The sequence below is a fragment of the Oncorhynchus gorbuscha genome, linkage group LG22 (assembly GCF_021184085.1).
Source record: "Oncorhynchus gorbuscha isolate QuinsamMale2020 ecotype Even-year linkage group LG22, OgorEven_v1.0, whole genome shotgun sequence".
NCBI classification, from domain to species: domain Eukaryota; kingdom Metazoa; phylum Chordata; class Actinopteri; order Salmoniformes; family Salmonidae; genus Oncorhynchus; species Oncorhynchus gorbuscha.
The window spans coordinates 3,842,813-3,868,079 of NC_060194.1; the positions used below are offsets into that span (position 1 = coordinate 3,842,813).

A 25,267-nucleotide genomic window follows, 5' to 3' on the forward strand; every position below is an offset into this window, starting at 1 on the left:
AATCACAATTACCACAGCAAAGGGAAACATTGATAGTGTTAACTACCGAGGAAAATTCTATAAAGTTGAGTGAAATTCATTCGTGCAGCTTAGATATAAGGCTTCTCTACTGTCACCATTCTGTTGCCGTGACACCACACACATCCCAAAGAGAGAAGAACATGTTTATTAATAGTGTGTCACTATGCATGAATGATTGTGTAACCAGGGGCGTAGCGAGAGGTGGGGGGGGCAGAAACTGGCGGGGGGTCTGGGGTCCTCCCCACCAAAATGTGTCTTGCCACTTAAAGCATAATGTAGCGTGACCCCTGACCCTTGGAACCAGTTATTTTTTATTCTAACAGCAGAAATGACCATCAAGCTAGGTAAGAGAACGTTATTTAACATGTTTAAGTGATTGGTAATATACTTCCTCTATATCAAACATCAAATCTAATTAATCAGACAATATTTCAAGTTAAAAGTTAATTTGTGGAGCTTCTTTCCTTTTTAATGCGTTTGAGCCAATCAGTTGTGTTGTGACATGGTAGAGGTGGTATACAGAAGATTAGCCCTATTTGGTAAAAGACCAAGTCCATATTATGGCAACAACAGCTGAGAACAGCTCAAAGAACAGCCCAAAAAAGCAAAGAGAAACAACCGTCCATCATTACTTTAAGACATGAATGACAGAACAAGTTCAGTCGCAAAAAGCCTCAAACTCTATGATGAAACTGGCTCTCATGAGGACCGCCACAGGAAAGGAAGAGCCAGAGTTCATTACAGTTACCAGCCTCAGAAAATGCAGCCCAAATAAATGCTTCAGAGTTCATGTTACAGACACATCTCAAAATCAACTGTTCAGAGACCGCGTGAATCCGGCCATAAATGTTAATTTAGATTACATAGCTATTTCAATTGTGACTTCACAGCAATTCCTAGCTAGCTAACGAAATGTAGCTAGCTAGCAGGCTCAACTAAATAAAAATCCCCTAGATACAGAGACGTCTCATAGTCACATCATGAGATTTGAATATGAAAGTGGAATATACGGAGTGGAGTTTTCCCATCTCCCCATTTAGTATTTCTGGTGCAGAACAGAAATGCCCTTATCCAGATGGTGTGACAAAAGCATTTCCTAACAGACCTGCTAACTTTCTTTGTTGCTTTAAGGTTGGAAACAACTTGCAGTACCTCCGGCAGGCAGAGGCAAGAACGATTAGGCCGCCAACTCAGGAACAAGCTATGTTGTTCACAGCCCTGTGTAATGTTCAATGTAATGTCATTCCTGGACTTTTTGAAACTTCATGTATATTGTTTTAAACATGTCTTTAATGTTAATATGTATTAGCCGTTAGTGATAATTCCCTAAGTGTTAATACATTTGTGTTAACATCATTGCTCTGGACACCATATGTGAACTGAATTGAACCCTGTGGCACCCCCATAGAGACTGCCAGAGGTCCGGACAGCAGACCCTCCGATTTGACACACTGAACTCTATCAGAGAAGTAGTTGGTGAACCAGGCGAGGCAATCATTTGAGAAACCAAGGCTGTCGAGTCTGCCGATGAGGATGTGGTGATTGACAGAGTGGAAAGCCTTGGCCAGATCAATGCTGCACAGTAATGTTTCTTATCGATGGCAGTTTAGATATAGTTTAGGACCTTGAGCGTGGCTGAGGTGCACCCATGACCAGCTCTGAAACCAGATTGCATAGCAGAGAAGGTATGGTGAGATTCGAAATGGTCGGTAATCTGTTTGTTGACTTGGCTTTCGAAGACCTTAGAAAGGCATGGTAGGATAGATATAGGTTTGTAGCAGTTTGGGTCAAGAGAGTCCCCCCCTTTGAAGAGGGGATGACCGCAGCTGCTTTCCAATCTTTGCGAATCTCAGACGACACGAAAGAGAGGTTGAACAGGCTAGTAATAGGGGTGGCAACAATTTCGGCAGATCATTTTAAAAGAAAGGGTCCAGATTGTCTAGCCCGGCTGATTTGTAGGGGTCCAGATTTTTCAGCTCTTTCAGAACATCAGCTGAATGGATTTGGGAGAAGGAGAAATGGGGAAGGCTTGGGCGAGTTGCTGTTGGGGGTGCAGTGCTGTTGACCGGGGTAGGAGTAGCCAGGTGGAAAGCATGGCCAGCCGTAGAAAAATGCTTATTGAAATTCTCAATTATGGTGGATTTATCAGTGGTGACAGTGTTTCCTATCTTCAGTGCAGTGGGCAGCTGGGAGGAGGTGTTCTTATTCTCCATGGACTTTACAGTGTCCCAGAACATTTTTGAGTTAGTGTTGCAGGAAGCAAATTTCTGCTTGAAAAAGCTAGCCTTGGCTTTTCTAACTGCCTGTGTATAACGGTTTCTAGCTTCCCTGAACAGCTGCATATCACGGGGGCTGTTCGATGCTAATGCAGAACGCCATAGGATGTTTTTGTGTTGGTTAAGGGCAGTCAGGTCTGGGGAGAACCAAGGGCTATATCTGTTCCTGGTTCTAAATTTCTTGAATGGGGCATGTTTATTTAAGATGTTTAGGAAGGCATTTAAAAAAAATATCCAGGCATCCTCTACTGACTGGATGAGATCAATATCCTTCCAGGATACCCCGGCCAGGTCGATTAGAAAGGCCTGCTCGCTGAAGTGTTTCAGGGAGCGTTTTACAGTGATGAGTGGAGGTCGTTTGACCGCTGACCCATTACGGATGCAGGCAATGAGGCAGTGATCGCTGAGATCTTGATTGAAGACAGAAGAGGTGTATTTAGAGGGGAAGTTGGTTAGGATGATATCTATGAGGGTGCCCGTGTTTAAGGCTTTGGGGAGGTACCTGGTAGGTTCATTGATAATTTGTATGAGATTGAGGGCATCAAGTTTAGATTGTAGGATGGCTGGGGTGTTAAGCATGTTCCAGTTTAGGTCGCCTAGCAGCACGAGCTCTGAAGATGGATGGGGGGCAATCAGTTCACATATGGTGTCCAGAGCACAGCTGGGGGCAGAGGGTGGTCTATAGCAGGCGGCAACAGTGAGAGACTTGTTTTTAGAGAGGTGGATTTTTAAAAGTAGAAGTTCAAATTGTTTGGGTACAGACCTGGATAGTAGGACAGAACTATGCAGGCTATCTTTGCAGTAGATTGCAACACCGCCCCCTTTGGCAGTTCTATCTTGTCTGAAAATGTTGTAGTTTGGAATTAAAATTTCAGAATTTTTGGTGGTCTTCCTAAGCCAGGATTCAGACACAGCTAGAACATCCGGGTTGGCAGAGTGTGCTAAAGCAGTGAATAGAACAAACTTAGGGAGGAGGCTTCTAATGTTAACATGCATGAAACCAAGGCTATTACGGTTACAGAAGTCGTCAAAAGAGAGCGCCTGGGGAATAGGAGTGGAGCTAGGCACTGCAGGGCCTGGATTCACCTCTACATCGCCAGAGGAACTGAGGAGGAGGAGTAGAATAAGGGTGCGGCTAAAAGCAATAAGAATTGGTCGTCTAGAACGTCTGGAACAGAGAGTAAAAGGAGGTTTCTGGGGGCGATAAAATAGCATCAAGGTATAATGTACAGACAAAGGTATGGTAGGATGTGAATACAGTGGAGGTAAACCTAGGTATTGAGTGATGACGAGAGAGATATTGTCTCTAGAAACATCATTGAAACCAGGAGATGTCATTGCATGTGTGGGTGGTGGAACTAATAGGTTGGATAAGGTATAGTGAGCAGGACTAGAGGCTCTACAGTGAAATAAGCCAATAAACACTAACCAGAACAGCAATGGACAAGACATATTGACATTAAGGAGAGGCATCCTTAGTCGAGTGATCAAAAGGGTCCAGTGAGTGGAGAGGTTGGAGATCTTGGCCAGGTCGCAATTGTAAATGGAACTTGTTCTCAACTTGCCTACCTGGTTAAATAAAAGGTGAAATAAAAAATATATATTTTTTAAAAATTAAGCCTTTATGTATGTGTTATGAATGACCATATACGTCCAACTTAAAATTAAATACAGATTCATATGATACAAGGCATTTATGTGTTATAAATTACCAAATGAGTCTGACTGTAAATGAAGTACAGATTCATGAGATATCATCTTTAATGATGTGTTATAAATGACCAAAGGTGTCTGGCTTTATAGTAAGTGCAATGTCATGCAATATATAGTCTTTATGAATGTGTATTGAATGGCCTTAGGTGTCTAACTTCAAACTAAGTATTGGTATTCCCCAGGCTATTGCGCACACAGCACATACAGTGCCTTAAGAGGGTATTCAGACCCCTTGACCTTTTCCACATTTTGTTATGTTACAGCCTTATTCTAAAATAGATTCAATAAAAAAAAATCCTCCGAAATCTACACACAACATCATATTGTCAAGACTGGCCTGTCCGGGTCAGGTTCCCGTGGACCATAATCCTACAGAGGTATCTCTCACACCCACCAGTGGGGGAGAGATCGAGAGGTATGGAGGTGGGGGGTTTTATGACACCTCACACCCATTGTAAATCTTAAGGCAGCAGACAAAATCCCTTTGTCCTCTCAGTATGGAGGAATGGAATGAATGATGGGCCTATGGAGAACCTACCTCTGAACAGTAACATGCAATAAATGGACTTTGGAACAAGATGTTGTTTCGTTAGCCAAAATGGCAGTAATAACAATAGATGGAAAATTAATGTCATTTGTGTTATGTTATTAAAAGTTAAATGACAACATTTTAACAAAAACATTAACTTGAAATGTTTTCACAATATGTACTTGATGTTTGCATGCTGTACATTGTGTGGAAAATGTCCAGATCAAAGGGAATGTTTTTGTAAAGATGAAATGTGAAGTTAGTTGTCTAAATTGGATCTGAGTTAAATTCAGACCTTGCCAGGTAACTAGTTACGCCCAGAGAACATTCCCTAAAAAAAGGTGGAAACGCCCATTTCTGACCCAAGTGTATAAAACATGTGATTTCAGAATTAACATTATGACTAAGTGACCACGAGCTGCAGCCAAGGTTCGATTAGTTGTAAACCCAAAACGCAGCACGAGGTTGAAGACAAAGGAACTGTAACGAACCTCGTCCTCCTCTGAGTAGCGAGAAGGATCAGAGGACCAATTTGCAACGTGGTAAGTGTCCTTAATGTTTATTTTAATACATAAACTGAACACTACAAAATACAAAACAATAAATGTGAAATTAACAAAACAGTCCCATGTGGTACAAACACTAACACGGAAGACAAACACCCACAACCCAAAAGTGAAACCCAGGTTACCTAAGTATGATTCTCAATCAGGGACAACAATTGACAGCTGCCTCTGATTGAGAACCATAATAGGCCGAACTCAAAAACCAACATAGAAAAACAAACAGACTGCCCACCCAACTCTGACCCTGACCATACTAAAACAAAGATGAAATAACAGAACGATGGTCAGAACGTGACAGGAACCTTTTAACAGTCTATGCTGCGGATGAGTAGCGGTGTCTAAGAGGGTGATTTCAAGCAGGACCACCTGGTTACCACTCTCCAAGGAATTGTGTGTCTACACTGCTTCCATTCCCACGCCAGAAGACTCCTCTTTCAAAACAAAGGCGAGGAAACAGACCACTAAGAGAAAGGACACTGGCATGGTGTGTACAATCAGAGAATGTTACCATTATACATGGTAACAATAAGTGTCGCCATCAGGGGAGAAGTCGGAACTCTGTCCACATGGAGAGACAAATGTACACAAGTGTGCTTTTCTCTCAAAGTACAGAGAGAACCTTGATGAAAAAGGAATTAACCCAATTGAACATCTCTGGAGAGACCTGAAAATAGCTGTGCAGCAACGCTCCCCATCCAACCTGACAGAGCTTGAGATGATCTCCAGAGAATGGGACAAACTACAGGTGTGCCAAGCTTGTAGCATCATACCCAAGAAGACTCAAGGCTGTAATCACTGCCAAAGTTGCTTCAACAAAGTTCTGAGTAAAGGGTCTGAATACTTATGTTAAAGTGATATTTCAGTTTTTTTTAAACAAACAAATGTGCTTTGTCATTATGGTGTATTGTTTGTAGATTGATGAGGAAAAATAACAATTTAATGCATTTTAGAATAAGGCTGTTTAGCCTGGCATATCAACCATTCAAAGTTGGTCTTAGTAGGAGTGACCTTCCTGATTAAAGTATTTGACATCATTCCACCAGGTCATTAACCTCTTGAAACTAGGGGGCACTATTTTTATCTTTGGAAAAATAATGTTCCCAAAGTAAACCACCTATTTCTCAGGACCAGATGCTAGAATATGCATATAATTGACAGCTTAGGATAGAAAACTCTAAAGTTTCCAAAACTGTAAAAATATTGTCTGTGAGTATAACAGAACTGATATTGCAGGTAAAATCCTGAGAAAAATCCACATTTTATTTATTTAACTAGGCAAGTCAGTTAAGAACAAATTATTGTTTTCAATGACGGCCTTGGAACAGTGGGTTAACTGACTGTTCAGGGGCAGAACGACAGTTTTGTACCTTGTCAGCTTTGGGGTTTGAACTTAGAACCTTCCGGTTATTAGTCCAATGCTCTAACCACTCGGCTACCCTGCTGCCCCAAACAGGAAGTGACTCTTATTTTGAAACCCCTGTCTTTCCATGCATCCCTATTGCCCATATAAAGGGTATATCAACCAGATTCCTTTTGCTGTGGCTTCCCCAAGTTGTCTACAGCCTTTAGATGTAGTTTCAGGCCTTTATTTTGAAGAATGAGCGTAAACGACTACATTGCATCAGTGATGCCACCTGATGTCTGAGTGATTCTTGCGTAAAAGACAGAGGTAGTCATTTTTCCTCTCGCTCCTACTGAAAAGTAAATTGTCCCGGTTGATATATTATGGAATAGATATTTGAAAAACACCTTGAGAATTGATTATAAAAAACGTTTGCCATGTTTGTCGATATTATGGACATAATTTGTCGTGACCGCTATTTCCGGTGGATTTCTCAACATAACGTGACCAACAAAAGGAGGTATTTTGGGTATAAAAAATCATCTTTATGGAACAAAAGGAACATTTGTCTAACTGGGAGTCTTGTCAGTGAAAACAGCTAATTGATTGCTTTTCGTGACCAAGCTTCCTGCTGCTAGCTGGACATAATGCTATGCTAGGCTATCGATAAACTTACAAACGCTTGTCTTGCTTTGGCTGTAAAGTATAATTTCAAAATCTGAGATGACAGGGGGATTAACAAAAGGCTAAGCTGTGTTTCACTATATTTCACGAATATGAATATTTTCTAGTAATGTTTTTTGACCGTTGCGCTCTGCTAATTAGTGTAGTTGATGACAATTCTCCCGGATCTGGGATGGGTAGTTCCAAGAGTTAACAGTTAACACAGCTGAAAAGACATAATTACGGCTAAACCCGGCCCATTTCCACAATTTCTCTTCTTAAAATGTGATTTTAAACCTAACCCTAACTAATGAAGGGCAGGTTTGATGCGTTGGTCCGCCAGACCTTCCACACATTTGGGCAGAACTGTCTGGGAACGAGATTAGGCGTAATGTGACTAGCACGATTTCACTTTAGAGTGTGTGCCATCCATCCTTCAGCACAACATGTCATCCACCCTTAATAAAGTTTATATCTTATTGATGATTATGTCACATTTATAAAGCATAACATACACTTCTAGATGCTTTAACACATTTACGTTTTGCTCATGAAGGCATTATGAAGCCTTAATAAACTGAACACCATTTAAAGCAGAACCCATATAGTCAAAATGAAATTAATAACAATGTGGTAAATATCCCAATATTGGGATATGCATATGCACTTGAGGAACTCATACTCTTGTGTAAGACTTATAAAACTACAAAAAGTGGCATAAGCTTGACATGTGTTTACAATACAACAGTACAGATTAACTGGAATGTCATTCACTGCCACAGGTACCCAAAAACTACTATCTGAAAGCCACGCCCCTACTAAGCTACGCCTCAAATCTTCTGATCTGACCTGGTAGATCTCAATAAGCCAGAAACAACCCAACTTAAAGAAATCAAGTTTAGCCAAATTGGAACTTTTTTCTAGCTAACAAGGTAGAGCAGTTGAATTGTTATGAACACACCCTTCTGTCTGTCTCCAACTGTTTGAACAGCATCTTGAAATCAAGTGGCCTACCTTATTTCTCTGAACGAGCACGAGTTGCAATTTCGCAATATTCGTTAATTTTGATTATTTTTCGTTTTTTTAGCATTGTTTGTAACTTATTTCATACATAATGTTGCTATTACCGTTTCATATGACCAAAAAGAGCTTCTGGATATCAGAACAGCGATTACTCACCTCAAACTGGACAAAGAGCTTTCTTTAATGTGTCAGACGAGAAAGATATACTGTTTCTCCGAGACCAGTCACAAATCTCCATCATTCACGTGAAGAAAAGACGGAAATACAGGGGGCGGAGACTGTGGTGCATTGTGAGAATTCATCAGCGAGTGTGTAACCCGCCTCTACAATCTGTTCTATTGGCCAACGTACAATCACTGGAGAATAAACTTGATGATCTCCGATCAAGACTATCCTGCCAACGGGACATTAAAAGCTGCAATCTTGTGTTTCACTGAGTCGTGGCTGAACGACGACACGTATAATATACAGTTGGCTGGGCGTTCAGTGCATCGGCTGGACAGAAAAGCTACGTCTGGTAAGACAAGGGGCAGGGGGGTGTCTATTTGTTAATAAAAGCTAGTGCGTGATGTCTAATATTAAAGACGAGTCGAGGGATTGCTCGCCTGAGGTAAAGTACCTCTTGATAACCTGTAGACCACACTATCTATATTTCGTAGCCATCTACTAACCACCACAAACTGATGCTGGCCCTAAGACCTCACTCAACGAGCTGTATAAGGCCATAAGCATACGGGAAAATGCTCAGTGACGCGTCGGCGAAGTCATCCCCACACTGACCGTACGTACATATCCCAACCAGAAGCCATGGATTATAGGCAACATCCGCACCAAGCTAAAGGCTAGAGCTGCCGCTTTCAAGGAGCAGGACACTCATCCGGACGCTTATAAGAAATCCCACTATGCCCTTAGACGAACGATCAAACAGGCAAAGCGTCAATACAGGACTAAGATTGAATCCTACTACACCAGCTCTGACGCTCGTCGGATGTGGCAGGGCTTGAAAATATTACAGACTACAAAGGGAAATCCAGCCGAGAGCGGCCGAGTGACGCGAGCCTACCAGACAAGCTAAATGCCTTTTATGCTCACTTCGAGGCAAGCAACAATGAAGCATGCATGAGAGTACCAGCTGTTCCGGACAACTGTGTGATCACGCTCTCCGTAGCCGATGTGATTAACACCTTTAAACAGGTCAACATTCACAAGGCTGCAGGGCCAGACAGATTACCAGGACATCTACTCAGAGCATGCTGGCAAGTGTCTTTACTGAAATGTTCAACCTCTCCCTGACCGAGTCTGTAATACCTACATGTTTCAAGCAGGCCAACATAGTCCCTGTGCCCAAGAAAGCAAAGGTAACCTGCCTAAATGAATACTGCCCCGTAGCACTCACGTAGGTAGCCATGAAGTGCTTTGAAAGGCTGGTCATGGCTCACATCAACACCATCATCCCAGAAACCCTAGACCCACTCCAATTCGCATACTGCACCTCAGATTAATTAATCTCATTCACAGTCCACACTGCTCTTTCCCAACTGGACAAAATGAACACCTACGTGAGAAAGCTGTTCAACACCATAGTGCCCACAAAGCTCATCACTAAGCTAAGGACACTGGGACTAAAACACCTCCCACTGCAACTGGATTCTGGACTTCCTGACTGGCCACCCTGAGGTGGTAAGGGCAGGGAACAACACATCTGCCACACTGATCCTCAGCACGGTGGCTCTTCAAATCAGATTTGTCACATACACATGGTTAGCAGATTTTAATGCGAGGGTAGTGAAATGCTTGTGCTTCTAGTTCCGACAATGCAGTAATAACCAACGAGTAATCTCACCTAACAATTCCAAAACTACTACCTTATACACACAAGTGTAAAGGGATAAAGAAGATGTACATAAAGATATATGAATAAGTGATGGTACAGAGCGGCATAGGCAAGATACAGTAGATGGTATCGAGTACAGTATATACATATGAGATGAGTAATGTAGGGTATGTAAACATTATATTAAGTAGCATTGTTTAAAGTGGCTAGTGATATATTTTACATCTATTTCCATCAATTCCCATTATTAAAGTGGCTGGAGTTGAGTCAGTGTTTTGGCAGCAGCCACTCAATGTTAGTGGTGGCTGTTTTACAGTCTGATGGCCTTGAGATAGAAGCTGTTTTTCAGTCTCTCGGTCCCTGCTTTAATGCACCTGTACTGACCTCGCCTTCTGGATGATAGCGTGGTGAACAGGCAGTGGCTCGGGTGGTTGTTGTCCTTGATGATCTTTATGGCCTTCTTGTGACATTGGGTGGTGTAGGTGTCCTGAAGGAAAGGTGCCCCCGGTGATGTGTTGTGCAGACCTCACTACCCTCTGGAGAGTATACGGTTGTGAGTGGAGCAGTTGCCGTACCAGGCGGTGATACAGACCGACAGGATGCTCTCGATTGTGCATCTGTAGACGTTTGTGTATGCTTTTGGTGACAAGCCGAATTTATTCAGCCTCCTGAGGTTGAAGAGGCGCTGCTGCACGTTCTTCACGACGCCGTCTGTGTGGACCAATTCAGTTTGTCCGTGATGTGTACGCCGAGGAACTTAAAACTTACTACCCTCTCCACTACTGTCCCATCGATGTGGATAGGGGGGTGTTCCCTCTGCTGTTTCCTGAAGTCCACAATCATCTCCTTTGTTTTGTTGACGTTGAGTGTGAGGTTATTTTCCTGACACCACACTCCGAGGGCCCTCACCTACTCCCTGTACGCCATCTCTGAGGGGCCCTCGTGCTTAGTCCCCTCCTGTAGGCCGGATCACAGACAACAATAGGCTATATGGAGGAGGTCAGAGGTCTGGTCACATTGACGTGGCTGTAGTGGAGCGGGTCGAGAGTTTCATGCTCCTTGTTGTCCACATCCCCAACAAACTATCATGGTCCAAACACACCAAGACAGTTGTGAAGAAGGCACGACAACACCAACATCAGAAGACTGAACGTTCTACAGCTGCACCATCAAGAGCATCCTAACCAGTTGCATCACCTGGTATAGCAACTGCTCGGCATCTGACCGTAAGGCCCTAGAGAGGGTAGTGCGTACGGCCCAGTACATCACTGCGGGCCAAACTTCCTGCTATTCAAAACCTCTATACTAGGCGGTGTCAGAGGAAGGCCACAAAAATCGTCAAAGACTCCGGTCACCCAAGTCATAGACTGTTCTCTCTGCTACCGCATTGGCAAGTGGTACCAGAGCGCCAAGTCGAGGTCCAAAAGCCTCCTGTCAAAGCCCCTCAAAGGGAGAGACACAGAACCATTCGAAAAGTTGGTGCTGGCTTATCAACTCAAGTCTGTACCTAAACATTTACTTGGAGGTACATATTCTGGACACAGATCCACGTAATGGAAACAGATCAGTGTTTTAGATTACATTCTTACTTAAATTACTGGTGCTACCCAAACTATTGAGTCATAATAATTAATAATAGGCAAAAACATCTCTTACCATTAATATTCATACCTCTGTCCCAAATTTCCCAACTGTGTCCCTTACAGTCTGTTTTTTGTTTAGTGAGCATTGGCGGTTATCTATTGTTCCACAGGAAGCTTCTCTAACCAAACACCTGATGGCGGCCTTTAATTTAATATCAGTCCCAATGCTCAATCCCTCTGTTCGCCATGTGATCTTGTATTGAAACATTTACTTCTTCAAATTACTGTGAAGAAGCAACTCCAGGATCCTAGCTGGCCTTCAAGGTTAGAGTTGCAAAGAAAGCCATATGTCAGACTGGCCAATAAAAATAAAAGATTAATATGGGCAAAATAACAGACACTGGACAGAGGACTTCTGCCTAGAAGGTCAGCATCCCAGAGTTGCCTCTTCACTGTTGACGTAGAGACTGGTGTTTTGTGGGTCAAACTAGACACTAATGTACTTGTCCTCTTGCTCAGTTGTGCCGGGGATTCCCACTCCTCTTTCTATTCTGATTAGAGCCAGTATGCTCTGCTCTGTGAAGGGAGTAGTAGACAGCGTTGTACGAGATCTTCAGTCTCTTGGCTATTTCTCGCATGAAATAGCCTTCATTTCTCAGAACAAGAATAGACTGGCAAGTTTCAGAAGAAAGGTCTTCGTTTCTGGCCGTTTTTAAAATTCTAAACTTGGATGAGCTAACAAAATGTGCCTTTGGAAAACGGGAGTGATGTGACGGGCCTCTTTACACCTATGTAGATATTCAATAAGAAATCATCAGTTTCCAGCTACAAGAGTGTTTTACAACGACTACACTGTATTTCTGATCAATTTGATGTTATTTTAAATGGACAAAAAAAAAATGCTTTTCTTTCAAAAACAAGGACATTTCGAAGTGACCCAAAACTTTTGAACGGTAGTACACGTCTACGTGTGGGTGTGCAAGTTGTACAGTTGTGGCCCAAATTTTTGATAATGACACAAATATTAATTTTCCACAATGTTTGCTGCTTCAGTGTCTTTAGATATTTTTGTCAGATGTTACAATGGAATACGGAAGTATAATTACAAGCATTTCATAAATGTCAAAGGCTTTTATTGACAATTACATGAAGTTGATCCAAAGAGTCAATATTTGTAGTGTTGAACTTTCTTTTTCAAGACCTCTGCAATCCACCCTGGCATGCTGTCAATTAACTACTATTAACCACATCCTGAATGTTGGCAGCCCATTTTTGCATAATCAATGCTTGGAGTTTGTCAGAATTTGTGGTTTTTTGTTGGTCCACCCGCCTCTTGAGGATTGACCACAAGTTCTCAATGGGATTAGGGTCTGGGGAGTTCCCTGGCCATGGACCCAAAGTATCATTGTTTTGTTCCCCGGGCCACTTAGTTATCACTTTTTGTCTTATGGCAAGGTGCTCCATCATGCTGGAAAAGGAAGTGTTCATCACCAAACTGTTCCTGGATGGATGGGAGGATGTTTTGGCACCATTCTTCATTCATGGCTGTGTTCTTAGGCAAAATTGAATTGTGAGTGAGCAAATCCCTTGGCTGAGAAGCAACCCCACACATGAATGGTCTCAGGATGCTTTACTGTTGGCATGACACAGGGCTGATGGTAGCACTCACCTTTTCTTCTCCGGACAAGCTTTTTTCCGGATGCCCCAAACAATCGGGAAGGGGATTCATCAGAGACAATGACTTTACACCATTACATTTACATTTACATTTAAGTCATTTAGCAGACGCTCTTATCAGTCCAATCCCTGTACCTTTTGCAGAATATCAGTCTGTACCTGATGTTTTTCCTGGAGAGAAGTGGCTTCTTTGCTGCCCTTCTTGACACTAGGCCTTCCTCCAAAAGTCTTCGCCTCACTGTGCGTGTAGATGCACTCACACCTGCCTGCTGCCATTCCTGAGCCAGCTCTGTACTGGTGGTGCCCCGATCCCGCAGCTGAATCAACTATAGGAGACGTTCCTGGTGCTTGCTGGACTTTCTTGGGCACCTTGAAGCCTTCTTCACAACAATTGAACCGCTCTCCTTGAAGTACTTGATGATCCGATAAATTAGTGATTTAGGGGCAATCTTACTGGCAGCAATATCCTTTCCTGTGAAGCCCTTTTTGTGCAAAGCATTGATGACAGCACATGCTTCCTTGCAGGTAACCATGTTTGACAGAGGAAGAACAATGATTCCAAGCACCACCCTCCTTTTGAAGCTTCCAGCTGTTATTCGAACTCAATCAGCATGACAGAGTGATCTCCTCGTCAACACTCGCACCCGTGTTAACGAGAGAATCACAGACATGATGTCAGCTGGTCCTTTTGTGGCAGTGCTGAAATGCAGTGGAAATATTTGATTCAGTTCATTTTCATGTAATTCATCTGATCACTCTTCATAATATTCTGGAGTATATGCAAATTGCCCTCATACATACTGAGGCAGCAGACTGAAAAATCAATATTTGTGTCATTCTCAAAACCTTTGGCAACAACTGTATATTATTATAATTGTTTCTATTGTTACTAGTGTTCTATTCATACTGGGGTTTTAATATTCACTAGTGTTCTATTTAACAGCATATTCAGAGAATCCTTATATAACGTTAAATCTTTGGTTATTCATGTCACACCGCAGCAACGATCACAGTGCAGCAGCCCGTACAACATATGCACCATATGAATCTTCAACGGTTCTCTTGCCGCTACTTCCTATACATATAAAACATCTCGTGCTCAATAACTGTTGTGCTACTACTCCCAGACTATGATGGGCGGTGGTGGATACTGTTACAGAACTGGAAAACTCAGCTCACACACAGAACTGGAAAACTCAGCTCACACACAGAACTGGAAAACTCAGCTCACACACAGAACTGGAAAACTCAGCTCACACACAGAACTGGAAAACTCAGCTCACACAGAACTGGAAAACTCAGCTCACACACAGAACTGGAAAACTCAGCTCACACAGAACTGGAAAACTCAGCTCACACAGAACTGGAAAACTCAGCTCACACAGAACTGGAAAACTCAGCTCACACAGAACTGGAAAACTCAGCTCACACAGAACTGGAAAACTCAGCTCACACTCACTCCACATTCACACTGCAGCTTGTCCCCTGCCAGCTCTCTAATTCACTCAGTAAGTTATAGCAACATTTCAATCTCTTATTATCCAATTTTAAATCAGCTTATTATCCATATTTCAATCAATCAGCTTATTATCCAAATTTCAATCTTAATAGTACTAATTTCAATCCATTTATAATCCAAATTTCAATCAGCTTATTATCCACATTTATATCAATCAGGTTATTATCCAAATTAGTAATAATTTCCAATCAGCTTAATACGTCATATCTCACAATCACATCATTTTCACATCCACTATACTATTCCCAAACACACATGGTAATCTCCCTTATTACCCCATGTGCATCTCCAACAAACAATTCTCGTCGTTACTTGCTATGCACTAGGCAGAATCAATCATCCTGTTCGTTGACGCCAAATTGTCGTGGAAATTCTACACAGAGACACTCGATGTTAAAATAACCAATCATTATTATCAGTGCGCTGGAGAGGTTCCAACCAACTCGGCAGGTAGCCTAGTGTTTAGAGCGTTGGACTTGTAACCGGAAGGTTGCAAGATTGAATCCCCAAGCTGTCGTTCTGCCCCTGAACAAGGCAGTTTCCTAGGCCATCATTGTAAATAAGACTGACTTGCCTAGTAAAATAAAGGTTAAAGAAAACTCAATGCACTAAGTAGATGTGATCAGGAGCTACACCTGGGGCTGTTAGTTCTCTTATATACAGACAGGTTATATTTGCCGGATTTAGCTCATTCATAATTAATTCATCATATAAGTTTGCTTCATTCATGTGACCGACCAATACCGGGTCACCAATACCGCACCATGCTTCTTCTCTCGAAGCTGAGACCTTGAAACTGAGATATCCCTTTCTCTAAACAAGGTTGTGGGTGCCAAATTGCAGATACTGATAGTGAGGATTTGTTCAATCCGTCACTTGCATGAACGCAGAAATTGGTTATTTAGAAAAGCACAAACTTAAAAATGGCCATCACACTCCATAACAGCTTCTACCCCAAGCCATAAGACTGTTTACTACCTATTTCTATATTAAGTATTGTAGTATTCTATAGCAAATTGTAGTATTTTTTCATGTGGGATGTTCCTGTGCAAGAGAGAGGCTATGATAGCAGAAGCACATAAGGTCTTATCTGATGATATGGAGTCTGAGCTTGCCAAATATATCAAGAATCTCACAGATCATTTTCATGGGCTTATAGTAGTCTCAAATGCAGAGAACCTGCTTACGAATTGGCACATCGAAACATCAATGTCCCAAACAACTGGTCAACAAATAGAAAGGTAAGTGATATTGATCAGAGAATCTGAATATAGGCATACAGTAAAGATAAACAATATACCACACCACCAATTCCATGAATTAAACTTTGACCTACCAGCACCATCACCCACTGTCACACGACACCATTACGCACTTACCTCAAGGCGGCTCAATTTACCCAGTCCCTATGCTCAAGTTGGACAAGCTATGTTTTGAAAACTGTTAATTTTACATCAATTCTGATTATTTCCAGGGATACAGTACACAACATCCGGAAATATATGTAGATCTTGTTAGAAAGAATAGTATATTTCCCTTGACGTAGAGATGCTGTATGTAAAAAGGGGATCAACATACCCCGCTCTCCTTTATGTGTTTATTTAGCCTGCCGGCCCTACTTTTTCCACACCTATGAGTCAACTATTTCAAATGCATTATGAATGCACTTAAAGTGTCCTTAATCGCTCCATAGTACATTAGACAAGCCAAGCATTTATAACAGCTCATAACTCACAGCCTAAAGTCTGCAGGTTCACACATTACAACCTGGATGTTTGTAAAACAACTCGAGCAGAGCTTCGAGAGTCGCAAAACAGCTAGTTTTTTTTAAGTTGATGAGAGTTAGAATTGCTAAAACTGATGGTTTGTTTTTTTATACTGTTGTAGGTATTGCCCCCCCCCCCCCTCCCCTCCCCCCCCCCCCCCACACGTCCTGTTCCTCTTTTTTTTATTCTTGTAAAGTATGTTGTGCCCCCTATCAAATGCAATGTCATTGTTTCAGAAATATCTCAAGTCATGGAGTGACTTCTCTTTTCAAGACAACTGGCAAAGACAGAGGAAGTAGCACGATGTGAATTTACAGTGGTTTGAATTTATAGTGACCCAATGGCAGAACCATGACAAAAATCGCAATAGTGATGATTGGTGTTCTCCCCTGGGATAGGAGTCAAGGGAGGCAGAGTTAGATCTTTGGTGGCATATTCCAATAAGAATTTCCTTATTCTGGTCTTTGAAGACTGTTAAGCATGTTGGTTGTTGTGCTTACTGTATTTCATTGTCAGTTTAGTAATGTCAACTGATTGTTTAATGAAAGAGATGGTTCACTTGGAAGTCGTCTGTGGGCCTGTAGTAACTGCGACTATGATTAAGGTTATTTGGCTTGATATCGCCATCCACATAGTGAAATTAGTTTTAATTAGTTTACATTTTAATGTAAGTTTTCCAAAAGGCCCCTAAAGGACTCTCAGATCATGAGAAACAAGATTCTCTGGTCTGACGAAACCAAGATTGAACTCTTTGGCCTGAATGCCAGGAGTCACATCTGGAGGAAAACTGGCACCAGCTCTACAGTGAAGCATGGTGGTGGCGTTGTTTATCAGCTGCAGGCACTGGGAGACGAGTCAGGATCAAGGGACAGATGAACGGTGGAAAGTACAGAAACGTGTTCCAGAGCGCTCAGGACGAAGGTTCACCTTCCAACATGACTGCATGTCCTTGGGTGGCCCGGCCAAAGCGAATGTGATCGAACATCTCTGGAGACCTGAAAATAGCTGTGCAGCGAGGCTCCCCATCCAACCTGACAGAGCTTGAGTGGATCTGCAGAAAATAGGAGAAACTGCCCAAATACAGGTGTGCCAAGCTTGTAGTGTCATACCCAAAAAGACTTGAGGCTGTAATCGCTGCCAAAGGTGCTTCAACAATGTACTGAGTAATGGATCTGAATACTTATGTAAATGTGATAATTCAGTTTTGTATTTTTAGTAAATCTGCAAAAATGTCTGAATACCTGTTTTTGCTTTTTTCATTATGGGATATTGTGTCTAGATTGAGGATAAAAAAAATGATTTAAATCAATTTTAGAATAAGGCTATAACATAACAAAATGTGGAAAACGTGAAGGGGTCTGAAAACTTTGAATGCTCTGTATTAATTAATGGATAAATTGGAACATTGTGAACAAGTTCATTTCAGGAAAACTTGTTAAAACTTGTAACTCAGAGCAAACGTCGGCAAAAAAAAAATTTATTTATTTATTTTGAGTGGCAGAAACAATTTAGCAGCGGTGTAGCTAAATGACTACAGGCGGGGAAAAAGGTATAACCCGAGCCCAATCTATTTAGTACTGACTTGCTGACAAACAAACATGAACACTTTCCCTAGAGTGAGCAAATTGAATGCAGAGTGTGAACACCGTTCACTAAAACCGGCTGGCCACAGACACCAATTCAACGTCTATTCCACATTGTTCAACGTAATTTCATTGAAATGTGGAAACAATGTTGACTCAACCAGTCTGTGCCCAAAGCAAAAGGGAGTATAGTCACCATTTCTATCAAATTACAAAGCAGCTGTTCTCATCTGAGAGTTTAATCAATATGAACTATAACGTCAGTGGTTGCTAGGTGTCCAATTAGGATGTTGTATTTTGGGATATGGTGATGGGTGTAAGAGACAAGATGTTATTGTGATGATAATTACTGCTACACCTCTTCACAGGACACGCGAGGTGCAGACTCCTTCCAACTATGAATAAGACAAGTTCATCCCAAAGTGAAGAAAACAGCCCATAGACTGAAAAACAGCCCTTTTATATAACAGGAGCATTGACAGGGTGACATTTTACACTTTAATACTCTCAGCGATGTATTGCACAACTGAACCAATTAAGATCAAAAAGAAAAACCAGTCTATCAAGGCAAAAAGGCTTATTGTGAGACTATTTTTAGCTAATCTTTCCATTATGGTTTTTATCATTCATCCGTAATAGTGGTTGAAAAACATTTTACATTGTTATAGTGCTTATGACTACTATTTCAGTTTGTATATAATACAACAAAACTTGTGATTCCAAAGTGATAGCAACAGTTTCTAATTCTTGTCCACATAATAACATGATTAATACTTGGGTCAGTCCACAAAATGAGTCCCTTTTGCATCACTTTGATATTTTAAGCAACAATTGTGCACTAATATGTCACCCTTTCACCTGTCTTTGTGCTTGTCTCCACCCACCTCCAGGTGTCGCCCATCTTCCCCATTATCCCCAGTGTATTTATACCTGTGTTCTCTGTTTGTCTGTTGCCAGTTCGTTTTGTTCGTCAAGCCTACCAGTGGTTTCCCCCTTGCTCCTGTCTTTTTCTGTTTGCTAGTTTCCCCTGTTCTACCATTCGTCCTGCCCTGACACTGAGCCTGCCTGCCATTCTGTACCATTGTCACACCAACCTCGGCCTATCATTTTGCCTACCCACTGTTATAGTAATAAACTTGTGTTACTTCGACACTGTCTGCATCTGGGTCTTCTCCTGAAATGTGATAGTATGAACTGGCCAAGCAGACTCGGACCAGCTCCACAACGCCATCTCCTCCAAAGTAGCCACCATTGGAAGGCACGAGGAGTTGCTTAGTAGTCTTATGGACGGGTTCCAGACCTTGGCCGAATGCCATGACCGAGTGTTAAACACATTGCTGGAGCAATTCCGCGGGTTGTCTGTAAGGCAGCCTACCACGACGGTAACCTCCCAGCCCCTCAGTAACCCGGCTTTTAGCAGCACCGCCTCCACTGCCACCCTGATTTCTCGGGAACTCCGCGTACATCCTCAAAACGCTTCGATGGAGAATCTGGCACCTGTCAAGAGTTTCTCTTTCAGTATTCCCGCATCATCGAGCTGCAGCCCTCCTTTCCCTCGAACCACTCTAAGATAGCGTACCTCATCACGCTGATGTCAGGGAGGGCACTCGCCTGGGCTACGGCAATATGGGAACAGTCGGGCATATGCTTTAGTCTGGAGGAGTTCGTGGTCGGAGGTGAAGAAAGTTTGCAATGCTCCATTGTTTGGGAGAAAACTTTCCGCACGTTGGCAGCTGAGAGTGCCTGGAACCCGGAAGCGCTGTTCGACATGTTCCTGCACGGAATATTGCAGGAAGTAAAAGGACAAGCTTGCAGCCCAGGAATTACTAACTTGCTCATAGTCTTGACCATTCGGATCGATGGGCGACTACGGGAGTGACGGAAGGAGATTTCACTCGACCGCCCAAGGCTTCCACCTCGCCTCCGAGACATCCCGTAAGTCCCCGACGGCTCCCGAGGCTACCCTGAGAGTCTCCGAAGTCTTCCAATTCACCTCTTCCCGAGCTGATGCAACTAGGCATCGCTAAGCTGTCCCCAGCCAAATGGCTATACAGGCTTCAGGCAAAGAGTTGGCTGTATTGCGGGACTACTGGTAATTTCATGGCCACCTGTCCACTAAAAGACCAGGCTCACCGGTAGGAGTGAGGCCATACAGATAACCTTTTCTCTCCCCTTACTCACCCCTTTTCATGCCATCTTGCTGTGGGGGAACCAGTCAAAATCTCTCTGGGTACTCATCAAGTCCAGTACCGATGACAGCTTTATGTACACTACCCTGGCGTCCGAGCTGGACATCCACACTCATCCCCTCTCCATTCGTTAGAGCGTTGGAATCACACAATCCCTGACATTTAATCCTAGTAAAAATTGCCTGTCTTAGGTCAATTAGGATCACCACTATTTTAAGAATGTGAAATGTCAGAATATTAGATTGATTTATTTCAGCTTTTATTTCTCAGTGGGTTAGAAGTTTACATACACTCGGTGAGTATTTGGTAGCATTGCCTTTAAATTGTTTAACTTTTCAGGTAGCCTTCCACAAGCTTCCCACAATAAGTTGGGTGAATTTTGGCCCATTCCTCCTGACAGAGCTGGTATAACTGAGTCAGGTTTGTAGGTCTCCTTGCTCACACATGCTTTTTCAGTTCTGCCTACAAATTTGAGGTCAGGGCTTTGTGATGTCCACTCCAATACCTTGACTTTGTTGTCCTTAAGCGATTTTGCCACAACTTTGAAAGTATGCTTCGGGTGATTGTCCATTTGGAAGACCCATTTGCGACCAAGCTTTAACTTACTGACTGATGTCTTGATGTTGCTTCAATATATCCACATAATTTTCCATCTTCATGATGCCATCTATATTGTGAAGTGCACCAGTCTCTCCTGCAGAAAAGCACCCCCACAACATGATGCTGCCACACCCGTGCTTCGCATTGGGATGGTGTTCTTCGGCTTGCAAGCCTCCCCCTTTTTCCTCCAAATATAATGATGGTCATTATGGCCAAACAGTTCTATTTTGTTTCATCAGACCAGAGGACATTTCTCCAAAAAGCACCATGTTTGTCCCCATGTGCAGTTGCAAACTGTAGTCTGGCTTTTTAATGGCGATTTTGGAGCAGTGGCTTCTTCCTTGCTGAGCGGCCTTTCAGGTTATGTTGATATAGGATTCGTTTTACTGTGGATTAGAGGTCGGCCGATTAATCGGAATGGCCGATTAATTGGGGCCGATTTCAAGTTTTCATAATCGGACATCGGTATTTTTGGACACGGATTTATATATATTTTTTTTATACTTAGGTCAACATTGGATCATTCAGAGATCCTCACTGAACTTCTGGAGAGAGTTTGCTGCACTGAAAGTAAAGGGGCTGAATAATTTTGCATGCCCAATTTTTCAGTTTTTGATTTGTTAAAAAAGTTTGAAATATCCAATAAATGTCATTCCACTTCATGATTGTGTCCCACTTGTTGTTGATTCTTCACAAAAAAATACAGTTTTATATCTTTATGTTTGAAGCCTGAAATGTGGCAAAAGGTCGCAAAGTTCAAGGGGGCCGAATACTTTCGCAAGGCACTGTATATATAAAAATTACATAATAATGAAGCTATATAAAGGGGGTACCGGTACCGAGTCAATGTGCTGGGTACAGATTAGCCGAGGTAATTTGTAAAGTGACGATGCATAGATAAAAACAGCGATTAGCAGCAGTGTAAAAACAAAGGGGGGTGGTCAATGTAAATCGTCTGGGTGGCCATTTGATTAATTATACTGCAGTCTTATGGCTTGGGGGTAGAAGTTCTAGATTTGACGCTCCGGTACAGCTTGCCATGTGGTAACAAAGAGAACAGTCTATGACTTGGGTGACTGGAGTCTTTGACAATTTTTGGGCCTTCCTCTGACACTGCCTTGTATATAGGTCCTGGACTTCAGGAAGCTTGGCCACAGTGATGTACTGGGCCGTACGCACTACCCTCTGTTGCGCCTTACAGTCAAATGCAGAGCAGTTGCCATACCAGGCGGTGATGCAACCGGTCACGATGCTCTCGATAGTGCAGCACTTTTTTGAAGATCTGGGAACCCATGCAAAATCTTTTCAGTCTCCTGAGGGGGAAAAGGTGTTGTCGTGCCCTCTTCACAACTGTCTTGGTGTGTTTGGACCATGACAGTTTCGTTGGTGATGTGGACACCAAGGAACTTGAAACTCTCAACCCGCTCCACTGCAGCCCTGTCAATGTTAATGGTGGCCTGTTCGGCCCTACTTTTCCTACAGTCCACACTCACCTCCTTTGTCTTACTCACAATGTGGGAGAGGTTGTTGTCATGGCACCACACTGCCAGGTCTCTGACCTCCTTCCTATAGGCTGTCTCATCGTAGATAACCAGAGCGGATTTACCAGCTATGTCTATTGACAGTTGTTGCACTAACATCATGAACATTCTATTGAAATGGTTACTTGCATAGTGGAGTCCTGTTCAAATATGTAGCTAGCTAGGTAAACAACGAAACATAATCCCAACTCAAAACATTACTACACAGCATGAATCTGCAGGTAGCTAACCAACCAGGTTCAATGTAAGCTAGCTAACATTAGGTTATAAATAGCAATGCAAATGGCTCTGAGAAACGAATATTATAAATACACAGATCATACATGTAACTTTAGCTAGCGAGCTAGCTAGCTAACAGTACACCTTAACTTGAAATGAAAACAACATTCTGACCAAATTAGAAACGTGTCATATTTGAAACATTTAGCTAGCTAGACTATCTTACCCGTATACATGGATGGACACTTCTCCCTCTCTGTCAGCCATGGTTGCCCTTAGTTTGAAGATGTAATCCGGAGACAGGCATTTTATACAACAGCCGTCTTTCTGTATGTTATCTTTTCCACTCCGTCTGCATATTTGCAATCAAATGCCAGAATTTTCTCCATCTCAGTCCTCTAGAAAGTGGAGAGTTACACTTATGCAGTACTACTATGTGATATCTTTAAAAAAAAGCTTTGTTTGAAAGGATTACCTATACATACTGACCAGCTCATTTTATAGATAGAAGCGTGGTACATGGCAGACCAATCTGAACTCTTCTCTCTGCATGTCCAGCCCACTCATTATCTCAGCCAATCATGGCTAGCGGGAAGGTTGCTGCCTTTTTCTGTGGCTAAACCAACTGGTCTCGTAATGTAACTATTTTACAGATGGCATACACGTTTGCTATTAAGGCACATGAAAGTTCACATGCTCCAGAAGGCATTTTGATAAGTAATAAAAGTTCATGTTCAAATAGCTCTCCTGTGCAGTAGTGATACGCGACATACGGCTAGTTTCCTGAAACAAGTCACATAAGCCTACTACTAGTGATTGAATCCACCACTTACATTAGCCCAGATCCAGGCTACATTATTCACCTTGTTTGGCCATTGGGAATTCAGCACTAGGCACATTAGGCTGTAACAACAAAAAGGCAACATTCACCAGAAATGTTGGTAGGGTGACCTGATTTGTCTAACTGTTTTATGAACATTATTTTGCACAAACAGATTGTGAACACAAATGTGTAACTGATTCTATGGGGGGGGGGCTGCATTTAAAGATAAGTTGTGTTGGGTGTAGGTGTAGATTTATGCTATGTCACCTGGTCTTCAGGAGATTTTATTACTGGTTTAATGTTATTTGGTCACAATAGTTGATTTAAGTCAATAGAACAACTCCCATCCACTACAATGAGATAAAATATAGACTAATTAGTGTGCGTTTTCTCAGCAAGAACACCACTTGTATTATTTCCCGTCATACCCATTTTGCTGGTGTAATTAGGCTATTTGAATTCTGATGTGTCTATGCATTTATGGACAGTGTTGAATATAGGCTACATCATAACATTTGAATAGGCTATATTGAAATGCCCCTTGCCTCAAATATCGTGTTTTGTCATTTTAGTATTGTGCACAAGCTGCTAGACAGAAATGGTAGGCATGCAAGAGAGCCTATGTAGAGCAGTGTTTCCCAACTCCAGCCCTCAACCAGGCTAAGTTATACTCTTCAATAATCAATGGAAGAGAGCCTATGTAGAGCAGTGTTTCCCAACTCCAGCCCTCAACCAGGCTAAGTTATACTCTTCAATAATCAATGGAAGAGAGCCTATGTAGAGCAGTGTTTCCCAACTCCAGCCCTCAACCAGGCTAAGTTATACTCTTCAATAATCAATGGAAGAGAGCCTATGTAGAGCAGTGTTTCCCAACTCCAGCCCTCAACCAGGCTAAGTTATATTCTTCAATAATCAATGGAAGAGAGCCTATGTAGAGCAGTGTTTCCCAACTCCAGCCCTCAACCAGGCTAAGTTATATTCTTCAATAATCAATGGAAGAGAGCCTATGTAGAGCAGTGTTTCCCAACTCCAGCCCTCAACCAGGCTAAGTTATACCCTCTTCAATAATCAATGGAAGAGAGCCTATGTAGAGCAGTGTTTCCCAACTCCAGCCCTCAACCAGGCTAAGTTATACTCTTCAATAATCAATGGAAGAGAGCCTATGTAGAGCAGTGTTTCCCAACTCCAGCCCTGTTTTATACCTTCAATAATCAATGGAAGAGAGCCTAGCCCCAACTCCAGCCCTCAACCAGGCTAAGTTATACTCTTCAATAATCAATGGAAGAGAGCCTATGTAGAGCAGTGTTTCCCAACTCCAGCCCTCAACCAGGCTAAGTTATACTCTTCAATAATCAATGGAAGAGAGCCTATGTAGAGCAGTGTTTCCCAACTCCAGCCCTCAACCAGGCTAAGTTATACTCTTCAATAATCAATGGAAGAGAGCCTATGTAGAGCAGTGTTTCCCAACTCCAGCCCTCAACCAGGCTAAGTTATACTCTTCAATAATCAATGGAAGAGAGCCTATGTAGAGCAGTGTTTCCCAACTCCAGCCCTCAACCAGGCTAAGTTATATTCTTCAATAATCAATGGAAGAGAGCCTATGTTTCCCAACTCCAGCCCTCAACCAGGCAGTGGAAGAGAGCCTTTCCCAACTCCAGCCCTCAACCAGGCTAAGTTATACTCTTCAATAATCAATGGAAGAGAGCCTATGTAGAGCAGTGTTTCCCAACTCCAGCCCTCAACCAGGCTAAGTTATACTCTTCAATAATCAATGGAAGAGAGCCTATGTAGAGCAGTGTT

General features: G+C 42.4%; 1 protein-coding gene across 4 annotated transcripts in view; it reads right to left on the reverse strand.

The window, feature by feature from the left end:
* Positions 1-25,267, reverse strand: part of ankhb (ANKH inorganic pyrophosphate transport regulator b) — a 90,756-nt gene that overhangs the window by 61,129 nt on the left and 4,360 nt on the right. The window contains exon 2 of one of the 4 annotated variants that reach the window (XM_046322517.1): positions 17,440-17,582. The exons of the other annotated variants lie outside the window; for them this stretch is intronic. Within the exon in view, the coding sequence (XP_046178473.1) occupies positions 17,440-17,582 (143 nt within the window). The remainder of the gene's footprint in view (positions 1-17,439; positions 17,583-25,267) is intronic. 4 annotated transcript variants of the gene reach the window in all.